General features: G+C 37.0%; 2 protein-coding genes across 5 annotated transcripts in view; one reads left to right on the forward strand and one right to left on the reverse strand.

The window, feature by feature from the left end:
- Window positions 1-3,606: 3,606 nt before the first annotated feature.
- eef1a1b (eukaryotic translation elongation factor 1 alpha 1b) lies at window positions 3,607-11,785 on the forward strand. Of its 3 annotated transcripts, none has more exons than XM_048197134.1 (8): window positions 3,607-3,750; window positions 4,874-5,046; window positions 5,744-5,923; window positions 6,016-6,312; window positions 7,137-7,287; window positions 7,768-8,024; window positions 10,361-10,595; window positions 10,795-10,950. In XM_048197134.1, exons 2-8 carry the CDS (start codon window positions 4,903-4,905, stop codon window positions 10,812-10,814), a joined length of 1,284 nt encoding a protein of 427 aa, XP_048053091.1. In that variant the 5' UTR covers window positions 3,607-3,750; window positions 4,874-4,902; the 3' UTR covers window positions 10,815-10,950. The 3 variants fall into 3 exon arrangements, with proteins under 3 accessions (XP_048053091.1, XP_048053089.1, XP_048053090.1); XM_048197132.1 differs by lacking the exon at window positions 10,795-10,950 and adding an exon at window positions 11,036-11,785 and having other exon boundaries at window positions 3,608-3,750; XM_048197133.1 differs by lacking the exon at window positions 10,795-10,950 and adding an exon at window positions 11,036-11,785 and having other exon boundaries at window positions 3,702-3,850.
- A 393-nt stretch (window positions 11,786-12,178) lies between these two features.
- kcnq5b (potassium voltage-gated channel, KQT-like subfamily, member 5b) overlaps window positions 12,179-21,470 on the reverse strand; it is a 115,510-nt gene continuing 106,218 nt past the window's right edge. For both annotated transcript variants that reach the window (XM_048197131.1, XM_048197130.1), the window contains exons 11-14: window positions 20,049-20,157; window positions 17,584-17,715; window positions 14,767-14,893; window positions 12,179-13,885 (exon numbers count right to left, since the gene is read on the reverse strand). In XM_048197131.1, coding sequence (XP_048053088.1) covers window positions 12,764-13,885; window positions 14,767-14,893; window positions 17,584-17,715; window positions 20,049-20,157 — 1,490 coding nt within the window. In that variant the 3' untranslated portion in view covers window positions 12,179-12,763. The remainder of the gene's footprint in view (window positions 13,886-14,766; window positions 14,894-17,583; window positions 17,716-20,048; window positions 20,158-21,470) is intronic.

Genomic DNA, 21,470 nt, shown 5'->3' on the forward strand with positions numbered 1-21,470 from the left:
ACAATACAATTTATGCATTTATTAAGAAATGAACTGTTGCATGAATGTTTTCCCATCTTCACAATAAAACAATCTTGTTTGAAGCAAATGAGAAATGATATATCTAAAAAAAAAACTTGATGGTCAGATTTAATCAGAACTCCAGGCTCCAGGTTCTGGTAAAAAATTTTTTTTTAAATATTTCTGGGAAAAAAAGCACTCATTAAAGCATGACTTTTTTTCAACAGCGCTGAATTGTTGTATATTGTACATGTAAGCATATGTCAATGGCTGTAAGAGTTTCCCTGACCTCATTAGGGATATAAATAAACCTTGGTCTTGGACTGAAGTTTCAACAGGAATTCTTTTATGAACCACCCCAGTCTAACATAGGCTTTATCTCTGTATAGACAACCAGCCCACACAATGAAATCTCAAATATTTATTGAGACAGTTATTTGCAATAGATATGCTATGGGGGTGTTTGTTAATGAATACAGTGAGATAACATTTAAAATTAACCATGGAATCTCACATTTCCATACTCTCAGCTCCATGGATCAGATATATATGAAGGACTTTATATAGCATACAGTGAGCTGTTCTGAGAGATCTGAAGGGTGATGGCACTACAGAGACACAGATGGTGATCTTTTTACAACTCTTAATTTAGAACTTAAAGTTTCCCACGTGTTTTGGCCTGCTACACTTTGTTCATAATTAATCATGCACATAACACTGATAACAATGAAGACTCCCACTTTCAGCTAAATTTAGTCTCTTTTATTTACAAAAGATGCACTTGTAGAATCATACCTTAGAAAGTTTAGAAAGAAAGACAACATATCTAAAAATGAGACTTGGATGTTTTTCCTGTTGCTTATGCAAAACTGAGATGGATATTAAAGTGTGAGTTAAATGTCTATATTTTATTTTATTTAGTAATGTAACATGTGATTCCAAAGGGACATATTTGTTATGGCATAAAAGTTCTCAGATTCAGACATTGTAAGTCTTCATTCAAAGTGCACTGAGCTCATTCCTATCTGTTTTTAAAGGGTTAGTTCACCCAAAAATGAAATTTCTGTCATTTATTACTCACCCTCATGTTGTTCCAAACCTATAAGACCTTTGTTCATCTTCGGAACACAAATTAAGATACTTTTGATGAAATCTGAGAGGTTTTTTATCCTCCATCGAAAGCAACATAATTACCACATTCAAGGTCCAGAAAAGTACTAAAGACATCATTAAAATAGTCCACGTGACTGCAGTGGTTCAACCTTAAATGTTTATGAAGCGACGAGAATACTTTTTGTGAGCGAAAGCAAAACAAAAATAATGACTTTATTCTACAATTTCTTCTCTACCCTGTCAGTCTCCTACGCTGTTTATGTTGATAGACAGTGCTGGCTTCCATGTATTATGTCAGAACGCCGACGCTGTACATGTGAGCAGCATGATGCATGTGACTGGCGAGCCGGCCAATACTGAGTCGGTGTTGTATAGACAGTGCAGCGCTTCCGTGTTCTACGTCAGAATGCTGACTCAGTATTGGCTCACATGTAGTCGACCAATACTGAGTCGGTGTTCTGACGTTGAACACGGAAGTGCTGCACTGTCTATACAATGTAAACAGCGTAAGTGAATGAAATTGTTGAATAAAATCGTTATTTTTGTTTTGTTTTTGCGCACAGAAAGTATTCTCATCGCTTAGTAGCATTAAGGTTGAACCACTGCAGTCACGTTGACTATTTTAACTATGTATTTACCACTTTTCTGGACCTTGAATGTGGTGATTATGTTGATTTCTATGGGGTATAAAAGAACCCCTCAGATTTCATCAAAAATATCTGTGTTCCGAAGATGAACGAAGGTCTTACGGGTTTGGAACGAGATGAGGATGAGTACTTAATGGCAGAAATTTCATTTTTGGGTGAACTAACCCTTTAAGGCCCAAGTCAAAGGTATGTTCACAGATAAACACCTTGATAGTTTTTCATCTCAGGCTGACATTCAGAGCTCTCGGAAAGTTACTGGCAGGTACAGTGGGATTCCATTTGTGAATGATGTTATTTATTGGCTCAAGTCACTTCATGTAATAACAACTGGGTAGATGATTAAACAGGCCGTAATAACGATAACAGCACCAAACACTCATCAAACAATGGGTGTATGTATTTACATAGTTGTACCACAGTGGCTTTGGCTTATGGTCATCTTTATTATATCAAATGCCATATAATTCATGTATAGCCTAAGTATAGCTGAAGTCAGGGGCAATAGGCTCTAGATGGGCTCAGGCTCTCGTCTGAATATGAGATGCTGTGGATCAGAAGAATGTGCTGTGCTTTTTGGATTGCAATTTCAAATCTTGCATGACTGAGAATTTTATTTTTTTTTCTAATTAAACAAGTTTAAATAGCATTGTCAGTTTGATTGCACTTTATTGTGTGATTTCAGAGACTAAAGTGAAGAATAATAGGCCTATAATGCAACAAACTTTCTGATGTCTGGTAAGGAGAGGATTGTGAGTGAAATCCCAGATAGCATGTATAGTAATCGGCCCGAGCTCGGCTGCCCCGCGGCGCCTGCGTCTCAGATTCGGCATCGGCGTGTGTTAACCGGGCCGATTGTGGCCCGCAGCTCGCTCTGGCACATTTGTTACGGCTGTAAAGCACTGAGCCGATTCCTGTTCACTGTAACTGGCCCAACTCTGGCTATAGAGATCTGGCCACTTCTGGCAATTGCTCGGCTTATATTCACTCACAGATGGTTACATAATGTAGCAATAATTAACACAATATTTTCTTAAAATTTACTTTGTTTCCTATCTGATAAATTAGCTAACGTTACACGTTTAATTAACGTTACGCTTAGCCTATTTTCAGCAAACACAAAGTGAGATCAATTAATCATGGACGCTGACACTGTATTGCAGCATTTTTATTGATTTATTTATCGTCATATGAAATTTCACCTTTCCCATGAGAGATCAGAGGTGATATATGTTTTCATCGTTTTTCAGATGTTATAATTAGTGTTTATGATTGATTTTCATATTTTAAGATTGAGAATCTACAGATGGAATAATTAAACAATAAATTATATTCATAAAATTAATTGGAAATATGGCAAAATAAATGATGGTACCATGGTTTCATAGTAAAACGTTTCCAAAACAGTTTTTAATAAGATCTTGTGGTAACAAAAAAGCTAAAGAAACAATATCATGCAAAAGTTATAAGAGATAGTTTACCCCAAAATGAAAATTCTGTCATTTACTCACCTTAAAGTTGTTCCAAACCTGTATGAATTTCTTTCTTCTGCTGAACACAAATGAAAATATTTTGAAGAATGTCAGTAACCAGACAGTTGATAGGCCCCATTGACTTCTATTGTATTTATTTATTTATTTATTTATTTATTTTTACTGGATGTCAATTGGGCCCATAAACTGTTTGGTTACCCGTATTCTTTAAAAAAAAAATCTTCTTTTGTGTCATAAGTAGGAAATTCGTACAGGTTTGGAACAACTTGAAGATGAATAAATGATTTTTGGCTGAACTGCCCCTTTAACACATTGAAAATCTATACGCTACACATGGCTACTGTACATGTGTTATTCGACAGCTCCCTCTAGTGGAACAGATAGAAACTTCCTTTCTTGGCACGACGACATCCTCGGCACCTTGACAGCAGTATCTGATACAACAAGAGCGTCGCGACTCTCGCTCCTGCTGCCCTGGACTACAGGCGCCTCTCTCCAAGGTTGGACACCTGAAAAAACACACCCTCTCTCCGTTTTCTCTATACATTAACGCTTTATAATTACTTGCCGGTGGAGCTAAGCGGTCGGATGATTTATTGGGTATGCATGATGTGCAGCGATTTGAGTTTTATTTCTAGTTAGGACATAATACAGAACATGGCGCTGATGTAACTGATAGGGTCTGTTGTGGAAAGAACATTTATATCCTTTTATTCTCGTTCCATCTTTCCTCTTTGTCAAGCAGACTATCAGGCCACACTCTTTTCATGGTGTAGCATCTCCATACTGTACATGCATGACATTATTACATAACCATGACATATTTGTTCGGTATGAGGTGAATGTGGGAATGATTATGAACTATTATTAAAATAGAGACCATATAAGAAACAATACTTAAAATTTTCTGAAATAAAATATTTTGACGTTTTATTTAGGCTACATGTCAAGTTTTGCCGCATACGGCATGTGGCTCGTGCTGATACATTTGTAACCCAGACAACGCTGGGGAAAAAAAACATGGACAAGCGTTCAAGGATACTGTGACATTAGCCGATTTATCTCAAGAATTTGAATAATTTAGGTCAAAAGTTGCCGACGCATGATTTAAAATATTAGTTAATTTAAATGGGAATTTTGTAATTCATAAAATTTTAATGTAGAGGTCATGTAGGCTACTAACAATTTCCAAACTCTCGACACTAGATTCCTTTCTAAGACAAAGGACACATTTATACAACCTTCATCATCATTCTAAACTACATTCATAATAATAACAGAGATTTACTATCTACTGCTATGAAGTATGAGTTAATCACATGAGAGATTGTATGTACATGTATTGTACAGTGTTTGTTTTTAAGTATGACAATGAAACTCACTGATAGTTGGTCTATGATGAAATATTGCTCCATACTGATAAAAAAGAAAAAGAGAAAAAAATACTTTCAGCCAAAAATTGAATTGGCCTATTGTAAATTAACTGAATAAAGAAGAGTTGACAAAATATGGAAGAATATATAGTGCTATATTATGTGGTTGTTTCAGTAGCCTACATCCGAGCGCAAATATAAATAACTTATTTGTATGATGAATTATTTAGTTTCGTTTTTCCTGTTGTAGGCTTACTGTAACCCAATGAGAGCCCAGTGATGGGTAAGGAGAAGCTCCATATCAACATCGTGGTCATTGGCCATGTGGACTCAGGGAAGTCCACCACCACTGGCCACCTCATTTACAAGTGTGGAGGCATCGACAAGAGGACCATTGAAAAGTTTGAGAAGGAAGCTGCAGAGGTATAGCAGTCTAAATATGCAAGACAAGTTGTTGCAGTGTTATCATAGACAGTTAATGTATATAATTTTACCAAGAGGCCCACTGTGTAAAGGATGAGCTACTTAAGCAATGTCAAACAAGCAAGAGTGCTGAATATCAGCAGGAGTCACAGATTTTGAATGTAAGTTTTCTTAATAATCAATTCTATAAACAATAGGTTAAGATCCAATAGTTCACCCAAAAATTTATATTATGTCATCATGTATTCGCGCCTCTGTATGACTTTGTTCAGAAAAATATATATTTTGAAGAATGAAGAACTGTTTTTGTCCAAACAATGTAAGTATGCGTGGTCTAAAACAACACTGGACACCACTGACTTTCAATGTATGGACAAAAACACTGAGACAACTAGTTTCTTTCTTGACAAAATTTGGCAGTATCAAACTTAATACCAAATTTCCATGCAAAATGGCACAACTTTGCTTTCCATTCCACTTCCATTTTTGCACCACTGGTCTGGAATGCCATAACCAAATACCAGTGAAGTGATACAAAAATAGTGACATAACCATGCCGTTGGAACACTATGTGACCTATCAGATTGGAGGACTGAAAATAACTGTTGCATAATGCACTTGTGTGACAGAGGCAATTTTTCAAGAAATTCAGTTACAGATCTTTCTCTAAACATATATTTTTCATCACCTTTTATAGATGGGAAAAGGCTCCTTTAAGTACGCTTGGGTCCTTGACAAGCTCAAAGCTGAGAGAGAGCGAGGAATCACCATCGACATCTCCCTGTGGAAGTTTGAGACCAGCAAGTACTATGTCACCATCATTGATGCTCCAGGACACAGAGACTTTATTAAGAACATGATCACTGGCACCTCACAGGTTTTTATATAATCACATAACAGAGCCGACCAAAAAGTTTTTTTTTTATTTCATCAAAGTATTTTAATAATCTTTCATTTCTCCTGATACAGGCAGACTGTGCTGTGTTGATTGTGGCGGCTGGCGTTGGTGAATTCGAGGCTGGTATCTCAAAGAACGGGCAAACGCGTGAGCATGCCTTGCTGGCATACACCCTGGGTGTCAAACAACTGATCGTGGGCGTCAACAAGATGGACTCTACGGAACCCAATTACAGCCAGAAGCGCTATGAGGAGATTGTGAAAGAAGTCAGCACTTATATCAAGAAAATCGGCTACAACCCCGATACTGTGGCATTTGTGCCAATCTCCGGATGGAATGGGGATAACATGCTGGAGGCCAGCCCAAATGTTAGTGTTATATTACCTAACGATGTATATATTTGATATTATCATTAGACTCAATAGTTTTAGATATTTTAATTACATAATTTATCTCTTTACAAGCCAACATCTTATTTATTATACTTATGTTATATTTGTAGATTAAATAGTATGCATTAGTGTATGCTATGCATTCTCAATATATACACTACCATTCAAACATTAGGATTTGCTAAGACTTTTTAATATTTTTGAAAGAAGTGTGCTCACTAAGGCTGTATTTACTTGATCAAAAACACAGTAAACCAGTCATATTGTGAAATATTATTACAGTTTAAAAGAACTATTTTTATACTAATATACTTTTTAAAATGTATTTTATTCATGTGATGGCAAAGCTGAATTTTCAGAAGCCATTACACCGGTCTTCAGCGTCACATGATCCTTCAGAAATCATTATAATAGACTGATTTACATTTACATTTATTTTTTATGTGATGAAAATTTTTTTATTATTATCAATTATGAAAACTGTTGTGCTGCTTAATATTTTTGTGGAAAATGTGATGCATTTTTTCATGACTTTTCTGGTGAATAGAAAGTTCAAAAGAACAGCATTTATTTGAAAAATACATATTTTGTAACATTTATAAATGTCTTTACTGTCACGCTTGATCAATTGAATGTGTCCTTGCTGAATGAAAGCATTAATTTCCTAAAAAAAAAAAAAAAATCTTACTGACCCCAAAGTTTTGAACAGTAGTGTATGTAACTCCTATTGTGTTTCAAAAGAGCTTCCAAATGTCCAAAACCTTCACTTATCTGGCTACAATAATATGTTGTCTCTGTAGATGACCTGGTTCAAGGGCTGGAAGATCACTCGTAAGGATGGGAGTGCCTCTGGAACGACTCTATTGGAGGCTCTGGATGCCATTCAGCCTCCAACCCGCCCCACTGACAAACCCCTCCGACTCCCACTGCAGGATGTGTACAAAATAGGAGGTATAAGGACACCCAATCTGAAAGGGTCTCAATAAGAACACTAGTTTAAAAGGAATTTTAAGATCATATGCACACTGCACAATATAGCTAATCTTTTTCTTGTAAAGATGTGTGACCTATGAACGACTTATAGTTTTCTATTGTCTGGTTTCACAGACCAGGCTTAAGCCTAGTCCAAGACAAAAAACAAAACAAAAACACACGGAAATGTTTTTTTCTAAGGCACGTTTATAAAAGCTACTTAGATGTCTTATTTTAACTAAGGCCTACTCCTGGTTTAATCTAAACCCTGTCTGTGAAACCAGGCTCATGTATATTAGGATGGCATAGTTTCACATCAACTTTAAGTATGATAATCCCACAAGGATATTTTAAGAGAAAAAAAAAACTGATATTGCAAAGTTAACACTGATATTTCCAGTAAATTATACCAAAAAAACATCCTCCTTTAACTTTTGCACTCTTTCTGTGACTGTGTAGGAATTGGTACTGTGCCTGTGGGACGTGTAGAGACAGGCATTCTGAAACCTGGTCTAGTTGTGACATTTGCACCCGTGAACGTGACCACTGAGGTGAAATCTGTGGAGATGCATCACGAGGCTCTATCTGAAGCTCTTCCAGGTGATAATGTGGGATTTAATGTGAAGAATGTCTCAGTCAAAGATATCCGACGTGGAAATGTTGCAGGTGACAGCAAGAACGATCCTCCACAGGAGGCGGCGAGTTTCATAGCTCAGGTAAAGATCTTAGTTATGTGTTTTATAGGGTTCCAATTACAAAGCCTACAGTACGGTGTACATTTTAGGACATCCTCAGACCTTAGTCATACAACAAAAAGGCTTCATGCCTCAGACTAAAAGGCTTCAGTCTTCGGACAAAACTGCATCGCGCCTCAGACTGAAAGGCTTCAGGTTTCAGGAAAAACGACATCAGGTGTCAGGTTTCGTACAATTAGGCATCGGACGAAACAGCCTCAGAATAAAAGACATCAGATGAAAAGGCATCTTTTTTTTCAGTTTTTTTGTATAGCCTAACTTTCTATTGGCTTTTATCACACCATAATGCCATCCCTCAGTTGTCTTTTTCTTTCTCCCCCTTTTTTATATTTAACTGTAACTATTCCCAAATTGATGTAAGGTGTGTGCGCGTGCATGCTAGTTATGTAGAATCTATCTATTGATGGTGTTCCTGTAGGTTATTTATGTAATCCCCTGGCAATGTTCTTTATGTTATTGTTATTCGAGTATTAAAAACAAATAAAAAAAACAGAGAGAGTGAGAGAGGGGCCAAAGGTTAGCTGTAGGCTACCTGATATTTTATTACAGCTTTACATCTTACATTTTTAATTAAATATTACACTGGTTAGGTTCTATACAGAAAAGAACATAGCGATTTTCACATTGGTCTGCAGAAAAACAGCAACAGGCTGAATGAAAATGTAAGGTGTATGAAACAGTAGGTGGCGCTGGAACAGCAGACATAAAGCCGTTTCTTTGGTAACCTCTGTTCTGTTATAAGCTGTGCTTATAACAATGCAGTCTAATTGCTGGAAAGATTTTTTACTTATGAAAATTAACCATGGTTTTACTTCAAATAAAACAAAAACATGGTTATTGTAGTTAACCATGGTTTTGCTACACTATAGTTTATGGTATTTGTAGTAAAATTATTGTTATACAAATAGTATCAATCCGACAAAAAATCATAGTTAAGTGTCCATAAGTGTTCACAATAGTTTGCAATGCAAGCTAGTTGCAATGTGTTATTTAGCTAACCTTTTATCAGGGACGTGCACAGGAATTTTGAGGGGCAGTTGCTCTGACCTAAAAAAAAAAGGGCACTCCCCTACCAAATCCCATAAAAAAAATAAAAAAAAACTCACGGTCTATATGAAGGACTGAGAATAACCGTGGTATAAGTGGAATAATTGACTCCGCTTCGAGTCGTGACCGAATCACCACCTCCGGTGTGCATTTTTTTTCTAATAATTCAACACACTGACAAAATTATATTCAGAATTAAAAATATTTTTATACCACTTTTTAATGTGTGATTGTGTAAAGGTTTTCACGAGATACCAACCTCTCTCGAACTTGCTTCCAACACTCGTTCTCATGGAGGCGCGGTGTGCGCACGCGAGTATGTGAGAGAGACGCGTGAGAGACGCAGGGAAATGAAATGCAGCTGAACGTTTGCTCTATGAAAGACATTGACAAAGATGAAAACTAAGGACATTTAATCTATAATTTTATTTTATTTTAGTTAGTTTTGCCAAACACACATTACAGTTTTGGTTAGTTATCGTTTTTTTTGTAATGCCTCGTTTTTATTTTTATTTCAGTTAACGACGATGTTTTTTCCCACCTAGTTTTCGTTTTTTTCATTCGTTTTCGTTAACGATTATAACCTTACTCACCTTTCCGACAACGTTAACTTGTCTCACCCGACAACCGCGTCAATCTCCTTCTAGTGCCGCTCATGCAGGCTCAGCTCAGGTGCCGGTCGCGTGCAGCGCTGCAGCCACGTAAACAGAGTTTACATCCATTGTACGATTTTTTAATTAATTTTTTTCCACCTAGGAAGGGCAACGTGAGTCGAGAAGGGCATATGGGCAGTTGCCCAGGCAACCTGAGCAACCCCCCTGTGGACGTCCCTGCCTTTTATACATTCAAATAAAACTAGTGAATAATACAAATTTACAAAATAATCTCAGTGGGATAGTCTATGTTTTATACAACTTAGTTAGAAAACTGTGTGCATGTGATGTCACATCGAGGCAGTGCCTTTTATTCTGAGGCTGTTTCGTTCGATGCCTAATTGTACAAGACCTGACACCTGATGTTGTTTTTCCTGAGACCTGAAGCCTTTCAGTCTGAGGCTTCCTAAAAGGATGTCCTAAAATGTACACCATACTACGGACACAATTCATGATCTATTTTTTACCTGGAGGGAGTTCTGAATGTGGCTGTTAGGGTCTAATAAAACAAGATATTTATCTTTTTAAACTGTACTTTTATTTGGAGGGTGTTTGTCATTACAAACTATTCAATAATCCACTTTCTGCTCTGGTCAGGTGATCATTCTGAACCATCCAGGTCAGATCAGTGCAGGTTATGCCCCAGTGCTGGACTGCCACACTGCTCATATTGCCTGTAAGTTTGCCGAGTTAAAGGAGAAGATTGACCGTCGCTCTGGGAAGAAGCTAGAAGACAATCCCAAGTCCCTGAAGTCTGGGGATGCTGCTATTGTAGATATGATACCAGGCAAACCCATGTGTGTGGAGAGTTTCTCTGAGTATCCTCCTCTTGGTAAGGATCTTAATTTGGATTTAAATTTATGAATTCCCCTAGTATGTTTACTATAAAACAGTTTATTACCAAAGACACTCCTACTGCAAAGACACCTGAATTTTCCCCCAATATTTCACCCTTTCCAGGGCGGGCACAAAATGATTAATAATAGTTGTTTAAAGTTTTATTTTTGGGCATTTTTTCCTTTATTTCACAGACAGATTGGACAGGAAGTAATAGGAGGGAAAAGAGGGGAACACTTTGGGAACACAAGGACTTGGCCAGGATTGAAACTTGCACCCAAATAAGCTGTGGCTCTCATAAAATAATAATTACAATAATAAATTACAAAATTTTAGCAGGTCTTAAACAGGGGGGTCTGCCAATTATGTTAGCCATTTTTTTGTTAAAAAATTGTCATAACTAAACTCTGGTATTTTATTATCTTCATTTCCCAGGTCGCTTTGCAGTGCGTGACATGCGTCAGACCGTAGCAGTGGGCGTCATCAAGGGTGTTGAGAAGAAGACCCCTACCTCTGGGAAGGTCACGAAATCTGCCCAAAAGGCCCAGAAGAACAAATGAATGTTGTGCTGGGCTGCGAACACTTGGGTCAGCCACACCATCCCTCCTCTTTTCAACTCCATAAACAAAGCTTGGTTATTTATCAAAATGCATCGCAAAAGCAGAAGAAGGAAAAGTAAAACTTGCGCCTGCTTGACCATGATTACAATAGTGAAGTATATTTATGTTTAATCATATGTTTATTTTGAATTTTAAGTCTTTGTTGTGGTATTTGTTCTATTGTTAAATTGTTATAAGCACTTTAAGATCTGCCTCTAGTGGGAGTGTGGAGTAAGCTTTGTTTATCCTGTATCCCAGCTTGTGTGCAATCCCTAAACCCTCTTGCTAACATTGCTTATGTGACCTTGCTTACAGTATTAGCTAACTGTTCCAGCTTCTAGTCCAATAGGTAGAAGATTCTATGTTAGTTTGTTCTGATTTGATGTTGTGATGTAGCTTTAAGTCTTTTTCTGTGTGCATGAAGACAAAGTAGCTAGCGCACTTTACTGTCTACTCCAACAGCACTCCGAACAAGCATGAGCTATCTTGTTTGCACTTGCACTCATGTACTTTAACGAGAATATTATTCTCCATTATCTAATGTATGTCGGTTCATAACCAACAATAAAATACATTTGAACTCTGATGTCTACTTCTAAATTACTAAATAATAACAACAGAAAACATTTTCACAATCATCTTTGATGAGTATAGGCATGTATGCTATTGTATTTAGGTCAGATTTTGGAGAGCTCTGACAAATATTCACTGCGGTTGCACATGCCATCTAAAATGACAAAAACAATGTAATGAAAAAAATAGAATTATTAGCAAATATACTCATCTATAATTAACAACAATAATAAAATAACATTTATTATGAATTATAATAAATTACACACATATATACAATGTATTAAAATGATTCATAATAGCTATTTTATTATTGTTAATAATTTATATTCACAAAACTAACAGGATATTAAGTTGGGCTGCAGCTGCAGTGATCAGAATTAATTACAAAAAACAGCAACTAATGTAGTATGGAAACTATCAGGTGCTTCTCTCAACATTTAATCTGCTTTATCAAAACTGTACAATTTTCAGCAGCATCAGTTTTGTTCAAAGTTTCTGGCACTTTTTTTTTTTTTACATAAGAAAAGTAAATTACCTTTTAATACAATGATACATTTTTTAATTTTTTTTCTATTTTTAGGCAGGTTGTAAATTTTGGGGTTGACGAGGCTTTTTGTAATGAGACTGTTGTTTTGTATGCTGAAGACATGCAGTGTTCATGCAGTCCAATGAGTTCATGCCATCTCTGATTTTGATAATCTTCAGCAGGTTGATTATTATTCTACCACATTCTATTAGTTTTTTTTTTTTTTTTTTTTTAAATGTTACAGTACATTAGAAAAAGAACAATGCATGCAATATGTCATGTACGGTGACCTATACAAAATATTTCTTTTAAATAAACCAAACTATTAAAACATGTATAAAAAATGATCTAAATTTAGTTTGCCCTCATAAAAATACAAAAAAGCCTCCAAAATAAAATAAGCTCTCATATCAAAGTTTCATTCCATCAGATGCAGTTTCTAAGAACACGTTAGAGATTGCGTTATTTTAGTCGAACATGTGGCGTATTCATAGTCTCATTGCTGCCCATATTGGGCGAATGTCCACCTGCTAGGTTGTGACTAGCAGCAGTTGTAGTACTTGTCCTAAGCAGCTCAGAGGAGTAGGACTTATCAATGGGGGGCTGAGAAAGAAAGTCGAATCCTTGAGTATGTGTCTTTGAGACCTCCAGATCTCTATCGCTGATGAAGAGATCAGCTTCTCCCCAGCCTGCTACCCCCATCTCAATGACCCCAGCTGAAGAGTCCTGGCTGCTGCTAACGCTAGTGGAGAAACTAGCCTGACTAGAATGCGTGTCCAGACCCTCTAGAGCGGGCTCTATGAGGTCCTGCACGGAGAGGGATTTCCCCAGTCCTCTGTCCCCACTGCTGTGGCCTTGAACCGGGACAAGAGTCGAAACTGGAACAAGGGGGTCCATCTCCACCTCTGCATCCAGGCTTATATGTCTCCTCCAAGAACTGTCTTCTTTAGAATTCGGTCTGGTTTTCTGCTGAAGCTTGCAGCCCATACTAGAGTTAAGCCCAAAGTCTATCCCGACTCCTCTAAAGCAGGACTTGGCGTAGTCGGCAGGGTCTGACCTAGAGGGTCCCATGCTGTGGGCATGGCCTGGTTGTGGAGGAACAGGCGAGAGTTGAAATTTTGAAGAGGCTGTGGATGGAAGAGGTGGAGGTGGTTGACCAATGCATGGAAAGTGGACTACAGAAGAGTGAAAGCTGTTGGCGGTGAGGTTTTGAGATGGACTCCCTTGTGCTGACGGACACTCCATGGATGGGGTTGAAGGGACCTGGAAGGTAGATGGGTTAAAAGGCGAGGCAGAGGCTGGATTGAGCCCAGGGGAAGATGTTGTGGAGTTGTTCTGGTTGAGGTTGAGTTCACTGGGGGCTAATATTAGTTGGAGAGCCCTGGGATGATTGCCACAGATGGACTGGCTGACCTGGGAGGAGCAAGAGAGATCCTTACTGAGGATGGTGCTCTGATAGTCTGAAGTCTCCTCCAACCCAAATGGAGGAAGAGAGGAGAGAGTGAGGGCAGAGCACGAACCCTTCTGCAGAACCTGCCGGTAGATGTCCAGCAAAGAGTCCAGCTTAGCTTCAATAGACTGTACCTATAGAGATGATATATGTAACACAGAAATATTGTTTGTCAGAAAACGTTGTTTATGTTGTATAATACAGTGGTTCTCAACCTTTTGACTCAAGGCCAATATCTAGTTCTGTCATGAAACTATAGATGATAGATCCTTATCTGCTAGCTTTCACATAATTTACTACATGGCACAAGCTAACTTGCTCTCTGTTGCATCTGCAGCCAATGAGCTTGCTTGCTTAATATTTAAATAGTTTGGTTCTGTGATTGTTTACAGCAATCATAAACCATCCACCTCCCCCAGTTCCACCTGTATAGATGTAATACAGGTAAATTTCATGTATGCTAGTTATGCGGCAGTAGAATGTCTTGCATGTTCACAGCAGCTTGTCCGTGAATGTATTGCAATAACCACCAACAGCAGCAGCAGCGTAGTTGCTGACAGCATTCTGTCATCAAAAAATCTTCATTAGTGTTCCAAAGATAAACGAAAGGCTTATGGATTTGGAACAACATGAGGGTGAGTAATTAATGACAGAATTTTAATTTTGGGGTGAACTAACCCTTTAAACACAACTAATATTTCATAATAGAAATTAGGCTTACAATTATTATTATTTTTTTAAATAAATAAATAAATAAAAAATCACCTGTGATGCATGCATGTCCACTGTTGAAAATTGTTAATAGACAAACTAGTGAGAGTCTGAAAAATGTGTTGTAAGAGACTTTATTTTCTAAACATCCACAGGGCTAAACTGCTCACAGGTCAAGCGACAAACTGTCTCATTTCTGTCATATTGAATATCAGTGCAGTATTCAAAAATGTAAAAAGATGGAACGATTCAACATACATTGGTTTGTGAAATGCATTGTTTATCCGAGTGTCTCTATACTCACCTGTCTCTCTACCTTACACACTCTTCCCAACATGCTCACATCTTCCAGAATGTCTCCATCAGATAACAACTTTTCTCTGACTTTCTTATCCACAGGCATTTGGCCCCTACCAAGAATCTGATCCACCCTGAAAGTGAGAGAGACATTAGCAGAAAGAGGAATGAAATGAGTAGACAGAGAACTGAAACTATAAATTGCTACTATTAGTACAAACAGTTTATTATCTTGTGCACTGAAATATGCAGTGAGGAATTCAAAATTGTAGACTTGCAGCTCGTTTGACTTGCTGTTCATTTAGACCAGGGGTCTTCAAACTCGGTCTTGGAAGGCCACTGTCCTGCACAGTTTATCTCCAACCCCAATTAACCACACCTGAACCAGCTAATTAAGGTCTAATTAGGTATACTAGAAACTTCCAGTCAGGTGTGTTGAGGCAAGTTGGAGCTATACTCTGCAGGACAGTGGCCCTCCAGGACCGAGTTTGGAGACCCCTGATTTAGACTATGAAGAATGTCAGGAACTGTAATGCCCGGTTTTGGTCACATGGTGGCACTAGCCCCACTTCATTAAAACTTTGATAATTTGACTTCACTAGGCTTCAGTGAAGAAATATAATAAAAAGATATTTTTTTAAGTGACCAGAAGACCTGCCATGGTTAAAAAGACAAAAAAATGGCTGAGTCACTTGGCACATACTGTATTGTCTTTTTAAAGTATAATGGGATAACAAAGTGTCCACTTACTGCACACTTGAGAATCTCAGTAGATGCAATATGTCATTTGAGCATTGTTTGTATGGAAGTAAAATAATGACTAATGTCTTTGAACCAAAAAAAGCATGTTGAATTGCACTAATTGAAAAAAAAAAAGAAAAATGCATTGCAATAACAGTGCATCAAACCAGCTGGTGGTATAAGTGGGTGATGACAAAGACCAAAACAACAGGTAGATTGATTGATTGATTGATTGATTGATATCATATACTTACTGCTTGCTCCATTTCTGTAAATCAGTTTTTGTAAATAAATGAATGACTGTTGATATGGTCATCACCCACTTGCACCACCTGCTGGTCAGGTGACTAACGGCAGATTATGCGTTTGTTCCCTACAGCTATTCCTGCATTTTCCGGATGTGCAATGTTGAATATTCTGCTGAATTTTAACCACTGAATTTGTCGAAGTGAATTTTTTTACAGTGAAAAAAAAAAGAACTGAAAATTTCCTGTCAAATAGGTTGTATTTTTAAACATACTGAATACTTTGGAAATTAAGTCTGGAAGGTGAATACAGATTCTTGATTTTTAAATAATGAAATGTTTGAAATATTTTCATTTGAAATATTCACAGCTTAAATATACAACCATATTGAATTTTAGCCCCCAAAAGTGCAAGCCCTGAAAATACAATGCATTAAAATGCAAGCATATTTTATTTTATTTTTTTCAATAAGAGCAATAAGAGCAATTCATGCTTTTTTTGTTTCAAAGACATTAGTCAATATTTTACTTCCATATGTTTGTCAGTCGATCAAGAATACTGAGTATTCGGGCGTTCTACACATTTGACATTATTTCATGCTGTGTGGAGCAGGACAGCGCATATATTTGAGTGCAGGGATTGTTTTGAGTTGAAAATGTATGTAGCCATGATGAGTAATGGTAATGATATGCATGAATGATATACAGTATAACTTCTTAAACGTTCCACATTGTCTAGCAGAACCTCAGGGCTTCCCCACCACCCAGTGACCCATATACTGTATGACCAAGGAGAACCACTGCCTCAGGGCCATCAGACCACATGTGACATGATGGCATTAATATGAACCAGACATACCAGTGTGACGATAATATAGAGGCCATGAAAGTGGGAACTAATAATCTCTTTGATTTTCATTGTTGAGTAAATGTTTTAGTTCACATCAAAATGAGTGATGTTCAGACAGATGTTACATGATCTTGATTAATCAAATTCTTGATTGTCTGTGCCACTGCTAACCTCTGTTGATTGGGCTGCATGTTTAGAAATGCTTGTTTGTGCTCTGTAAATGAGTACTGACTGTCATGTGATATGGGTGAAAGTGCTGATTTATAATTAGTATGTTGCAATGAGTTTTGATTGACTGACTGTGTATTGGGTATGGCCCATGTTCCTACTGTGCAGCTATTAGCTGTAATTCATATGTAAAGAGGGAAGGCCAAGTGATTAATGCACACACTTTGGGCTCATTGGAATTATGTAAGTTTGAGTCCTTCTCCCTTTCCTATAATTTCCAGTGGCAAAAAGAGTTTAAGTAAAAATTAAGATGTTTTAATATACACACCTGTGGACCTACTATATTGCATGAGACACATACACACATTAAGCTTGAGAACAAATAACCATAGGTTTTCTATTTATATTAAAATGTAATTTATTCTTGTGATGGCAAAGTTGAATTATCAGCATCATTACTACCTTTAGTCTTCAGTGTCTTCAGAAATCATTCTTATATGCTGATTTGGTGCTCAAGAAACATTTCTCATTATTAACAATGTTAAAAACAACTGTGCTTAATACTTTTGTGAAAACTGTGATAACATTTTTTTTCAGAATTCTTTGATGAATAGAAATAAAAACCTTTTGTAACATTAAAATGTCTTTACTGTCACTTTTATAAATTGAATGCATCCTTGCTGAATAAAAGTATTAATTTCTTGCCAAAATAAATAAATACAAAAATACTCATTTTTACAAACCCCACACTTTTGAACGTTAGTGTATGTAGAAGGCATATAAGTAAAAACATGTTCAGACAGTGGTTGGTTACTCCTACCTTGTTTGCAGACTCTTAATTCGGCAGAGCATGTCTAGGTGACCAGCTGAATATTGCTCTATTACATCCTTCACATCATATGGGCGTAGAGTTTCCTTAAACTTCTTCTTTGCCACATGGAATTTCATGATCCTGCAGAAACATATGATAATATTATTCTTCCATTAAGGAGTATATAACTCAAAACGAATATGACAGCATAGACATTTAATGTGCCAATTTGTCTTCTTGTTCTGAGTATAATTGAAAAGGATAAATTTTCTAATGGGCAATTCAAAAACTGAAACAATGCCTTGAATCAAATTAATTGCATTTTGGGTTGACTCAGCATGACCACAGCAATGATTCTGAAAACTAAGGTGACCAAATGACACAGACAAATCCAACACCCTGGGTAAGTCTGAGCTTGGCATCACATACATGTCAGGGTCCATCCAGGCCCCAGCTGAAACCTACAGGGTTACCACAGCACTTCACCTACAGTCTGGAATATTCAGTGAAGCAAGACACCCTATAGACTGTGAGTTCATTTTTTTTTTCCTCACAATAAAAGCAAAATAGAGAGGCTGGAAAAGATGAGCACATACTGTCAATCTAGAAATCAACTTTTAACTGACCCACACATACTAGGCAAAAAAAAAAAAAAAGAAAAAAGAAAAGAGCGTGGTTGCTAGTGTGAAGTGTGTGGATGACAGTACTCTTTCTTGAAAGTAAAATTATTGAAATGAGATAATGAGACACTGATTCATCTCATGCTCTCAGTGGCTATGAGAATAATTAAATAAGGCTGACAAGCAGACAATGCCGTATTCATTAAAGGTGATGTGTGTGTTTTTGTGTATTTTTTAAAATACTTTCTCCTATCTCAGCTTATAGGGTTTAAGCAAACCTTGTGATTTTTGATTTCCCTGAAAAGTGCATAGAAACAGCCATGAGTGAGTCCGCCATTTCTGTATCCTCGATGTAACAGCTGGAATTTTACAATGTCTGCGCCAAAGAGACATTACAAATGTTGTTTTGGGATGTACCAATGAGTCACCATAGACTCCCGCCATCTGAGTCACTGAGGACATCGTGATTAAATTTCATTTTTGAAGGAAATGTCCCGAAGAAAGTAGTTAAAGTCTTGTACGTTTGTGCCAATCTGCTTCACAAACAAGGGTCTGTTCAATGCTGGATTTTCACAAAGGTTGATGAGCCAATATCAACTTTTCATGCTCAAACTTCATATCCAGAGCTGATGCTATCGGAGTTAACATAAACAGGAGTTTCCAAGTTAAAAATTGCACATGAATGCCCATTCTGACATTTTTGGTGTGTAAGATTGTCCTGTTTTGTTGTTACCGTAATGCCAGAGCGTGAGTTCTTGAAACTCTGCCCTCTTCTGGAAAGGGGGCTGGGAGCAACAGCTCATTTGCATTTAAAGGGACACACTCAAAAATGGCACGTTTTTTCTCATAGTATACATATCTAGTTCAGTCATGAAATTCAAGAGGCTGCAGACTGGTCCTTTACATGCAATCTGCAAGTAGTCACATCATTAACACGTGGCACAAGCTGATTGGCCTCTGCTGACCCTGTGTCTATTAATGCAGCAGCATGTTTTACATACTCTCAGCACCAGGCATGTGTGTTGGCTTGTATTGTGTCATTCTTATTGTTCCTGCTTTGTTGGCGGATTTATGTATGTCTATTTATGCAGCAGCAGTAGCATATCTTACAGTAGCGTGTCTGTGTATCTATTAACAGTAGCAAGTCCATATTTGCTCTGCAGCAGTAGCAGCAGCAGCAATAATAAACAGCTGAGGCAGAGTAGCAAATCTAGTCCGCCAAGACAATAGCATTGCCACATTCAATAACATGCAAAAACTATTCAGAGAATTGTCATAGATTGATGTTGCCCAATTTTGGCAAAAAATGGGCAACATCAATCCATGTTTCACAAGACTAGATGTTCTCTGCAAATGTCATAATTTTATGTGCACAAACATAGACACATACTTAGGATCAAACCCTGATAAAAAAAATTATGGAGAACAATGCGGTATGCTTGCAGGTTAGATTTGTTTGGGTTTGTCAAATGAATCAATTATGTAACCCTGAGTTTGTTCAACTTGTTTTGTGATATTGTACAGACCTCGGTCCAACATAACATTGGCTCAACCAGTGGTTGGCTGTTTGGCTGACCAATTTTTTTCATTTTTACTATCACACTTGATGTTAGTAGCACAGAATTCACACAATTCATCTTTAAAAACATTTATTATGCATCCAACATAATATGCATCTAGGCCACAAAAACAATTTATATCTTGGAATTAGCTTTGGTTGACACTATTTACTGAAACTTTTAACGAATTCATATCAATAATCACTGATAGCTCATGAAATGCTGAGCTTTAATTGTAATGTCTCAGAGCTCTAAAATATTGCAGCATGATGAAGAGAAGAATTGTTGCTCTTACCTCACAGCTCTGATGACGGTCTTCAGTGCGGACGGCAGGTCCTCAGCCGACATGTCACAATGACACCCTTTCTCATCAAAACCCTCATCAACACCAACGTTAGCCTCACCTGTGACACAATGAAAATTCCAAAAAAGTCATCAGCACTTAAAGAATAAAGAGTCAGTCAGAAAGGAGAGATTATTTGAAAGCCATCATCAAATGAACATCTCAAAACAACATCTGAGAGCAACATCAGAGGGAAAAAATGCAACATTTGCAAATGAATATAAACTAACAAAGTATAGTGCAGCTCAAATTAACACAAATTGAAACTGATCAATTGTACTTTTACTCAAATACATTTCTAAGCACAATTTTAATCCATTCAGAGTGCATATAGTACATGGTACATTGGTCCTTATGACGTGAATCTCTTCTCTTAAAAAATATTTCTGCCTTTCCGAGAAGTCAAATTACTTTCCTGAGAATTTTAAAAAAGTAAGTATTATTTTAATAACCAATGATAATTCATTTTTTAACAGATGAGGTTCTACTGTATAGCCTACACTTCGCAGTCTAATTGCTTATAGTGCACTTTTTCTTTTTTTTCTTTTTTGGTGTAGTTTTCATATATATTTACAGACATAGGGCATCACTGAGGAAGGAGTATATACGTTTCTGGCTAAAATATGAATGTTCCCACTTTACGCTTTGAGGCAAAAGGATTCTTGACTGAAGAATTATACTACGTCTTGAAAAGTTTACTCAAAAGGTTCACAGTGGTTACCCTAATTATTGGATGCTCATGGGTCCCTCACAAGGCCCCTAACAATTCAGCAATGCAATTATCTTTATATATGTCATCAAATCTGTAAACTGTATGTCAAGCGTAATGTGCTGCTTGTGTAGGAACACACAACAAAGAAGATAATTTTCAAACAAGTCTTTACTTAGTAATCCAATGAGAGACAATACACGCAACGCAATGCAACGCAATGTGATTGATGATCGTGTGCAGGTGAGGAACAGGAGGAATGCTGGGAAATGTAGTGCTGGTGACTGTGACATCGGGGTTATTGTATATTAAAATCAAGATTAAAACTATGAATTAAAAATGTGTCTGCCAACTGAAATGATATAATTAAAGCAGAGTAATGCAAATAAAAAATAAAATGAAACTGAAGAGTGGCTGAAACTAAATTTAAAATAAAATAAAAACTGAAATTGTTGTAATACAATTAAGATTAATAAAGAAAATTAAAATCAGTTTTTGTAGTCGTTAAGTTTCCAACAATAAATTGACTTTAGTTTCTGAGTGGGAGAAGACATGGCGATATTGCGTGTGATGGCAGTGAGTTTACTCATACTGATATCAAAGATGGGCACAAAAAAAAGTGCATGACTGGTTATATTTATATATACAGTAAACCCTGTAAAATT

This window comes from Megalobrama amblycephala, linkage group LG7 (assembly GCF_018812025.1).
Source record: "Megalobrama amblycephala isolate DHTTF-2021 linkage group LG7, ASM1881202v1, whole genome shotgun sequence".
Lineage (NCBI taxonomy): Eukaryota > Metazoa > Chordata > Actinopteri > Cypriniformes > Xenocyprididae > Megalobrama > Megalobrama amblycephala.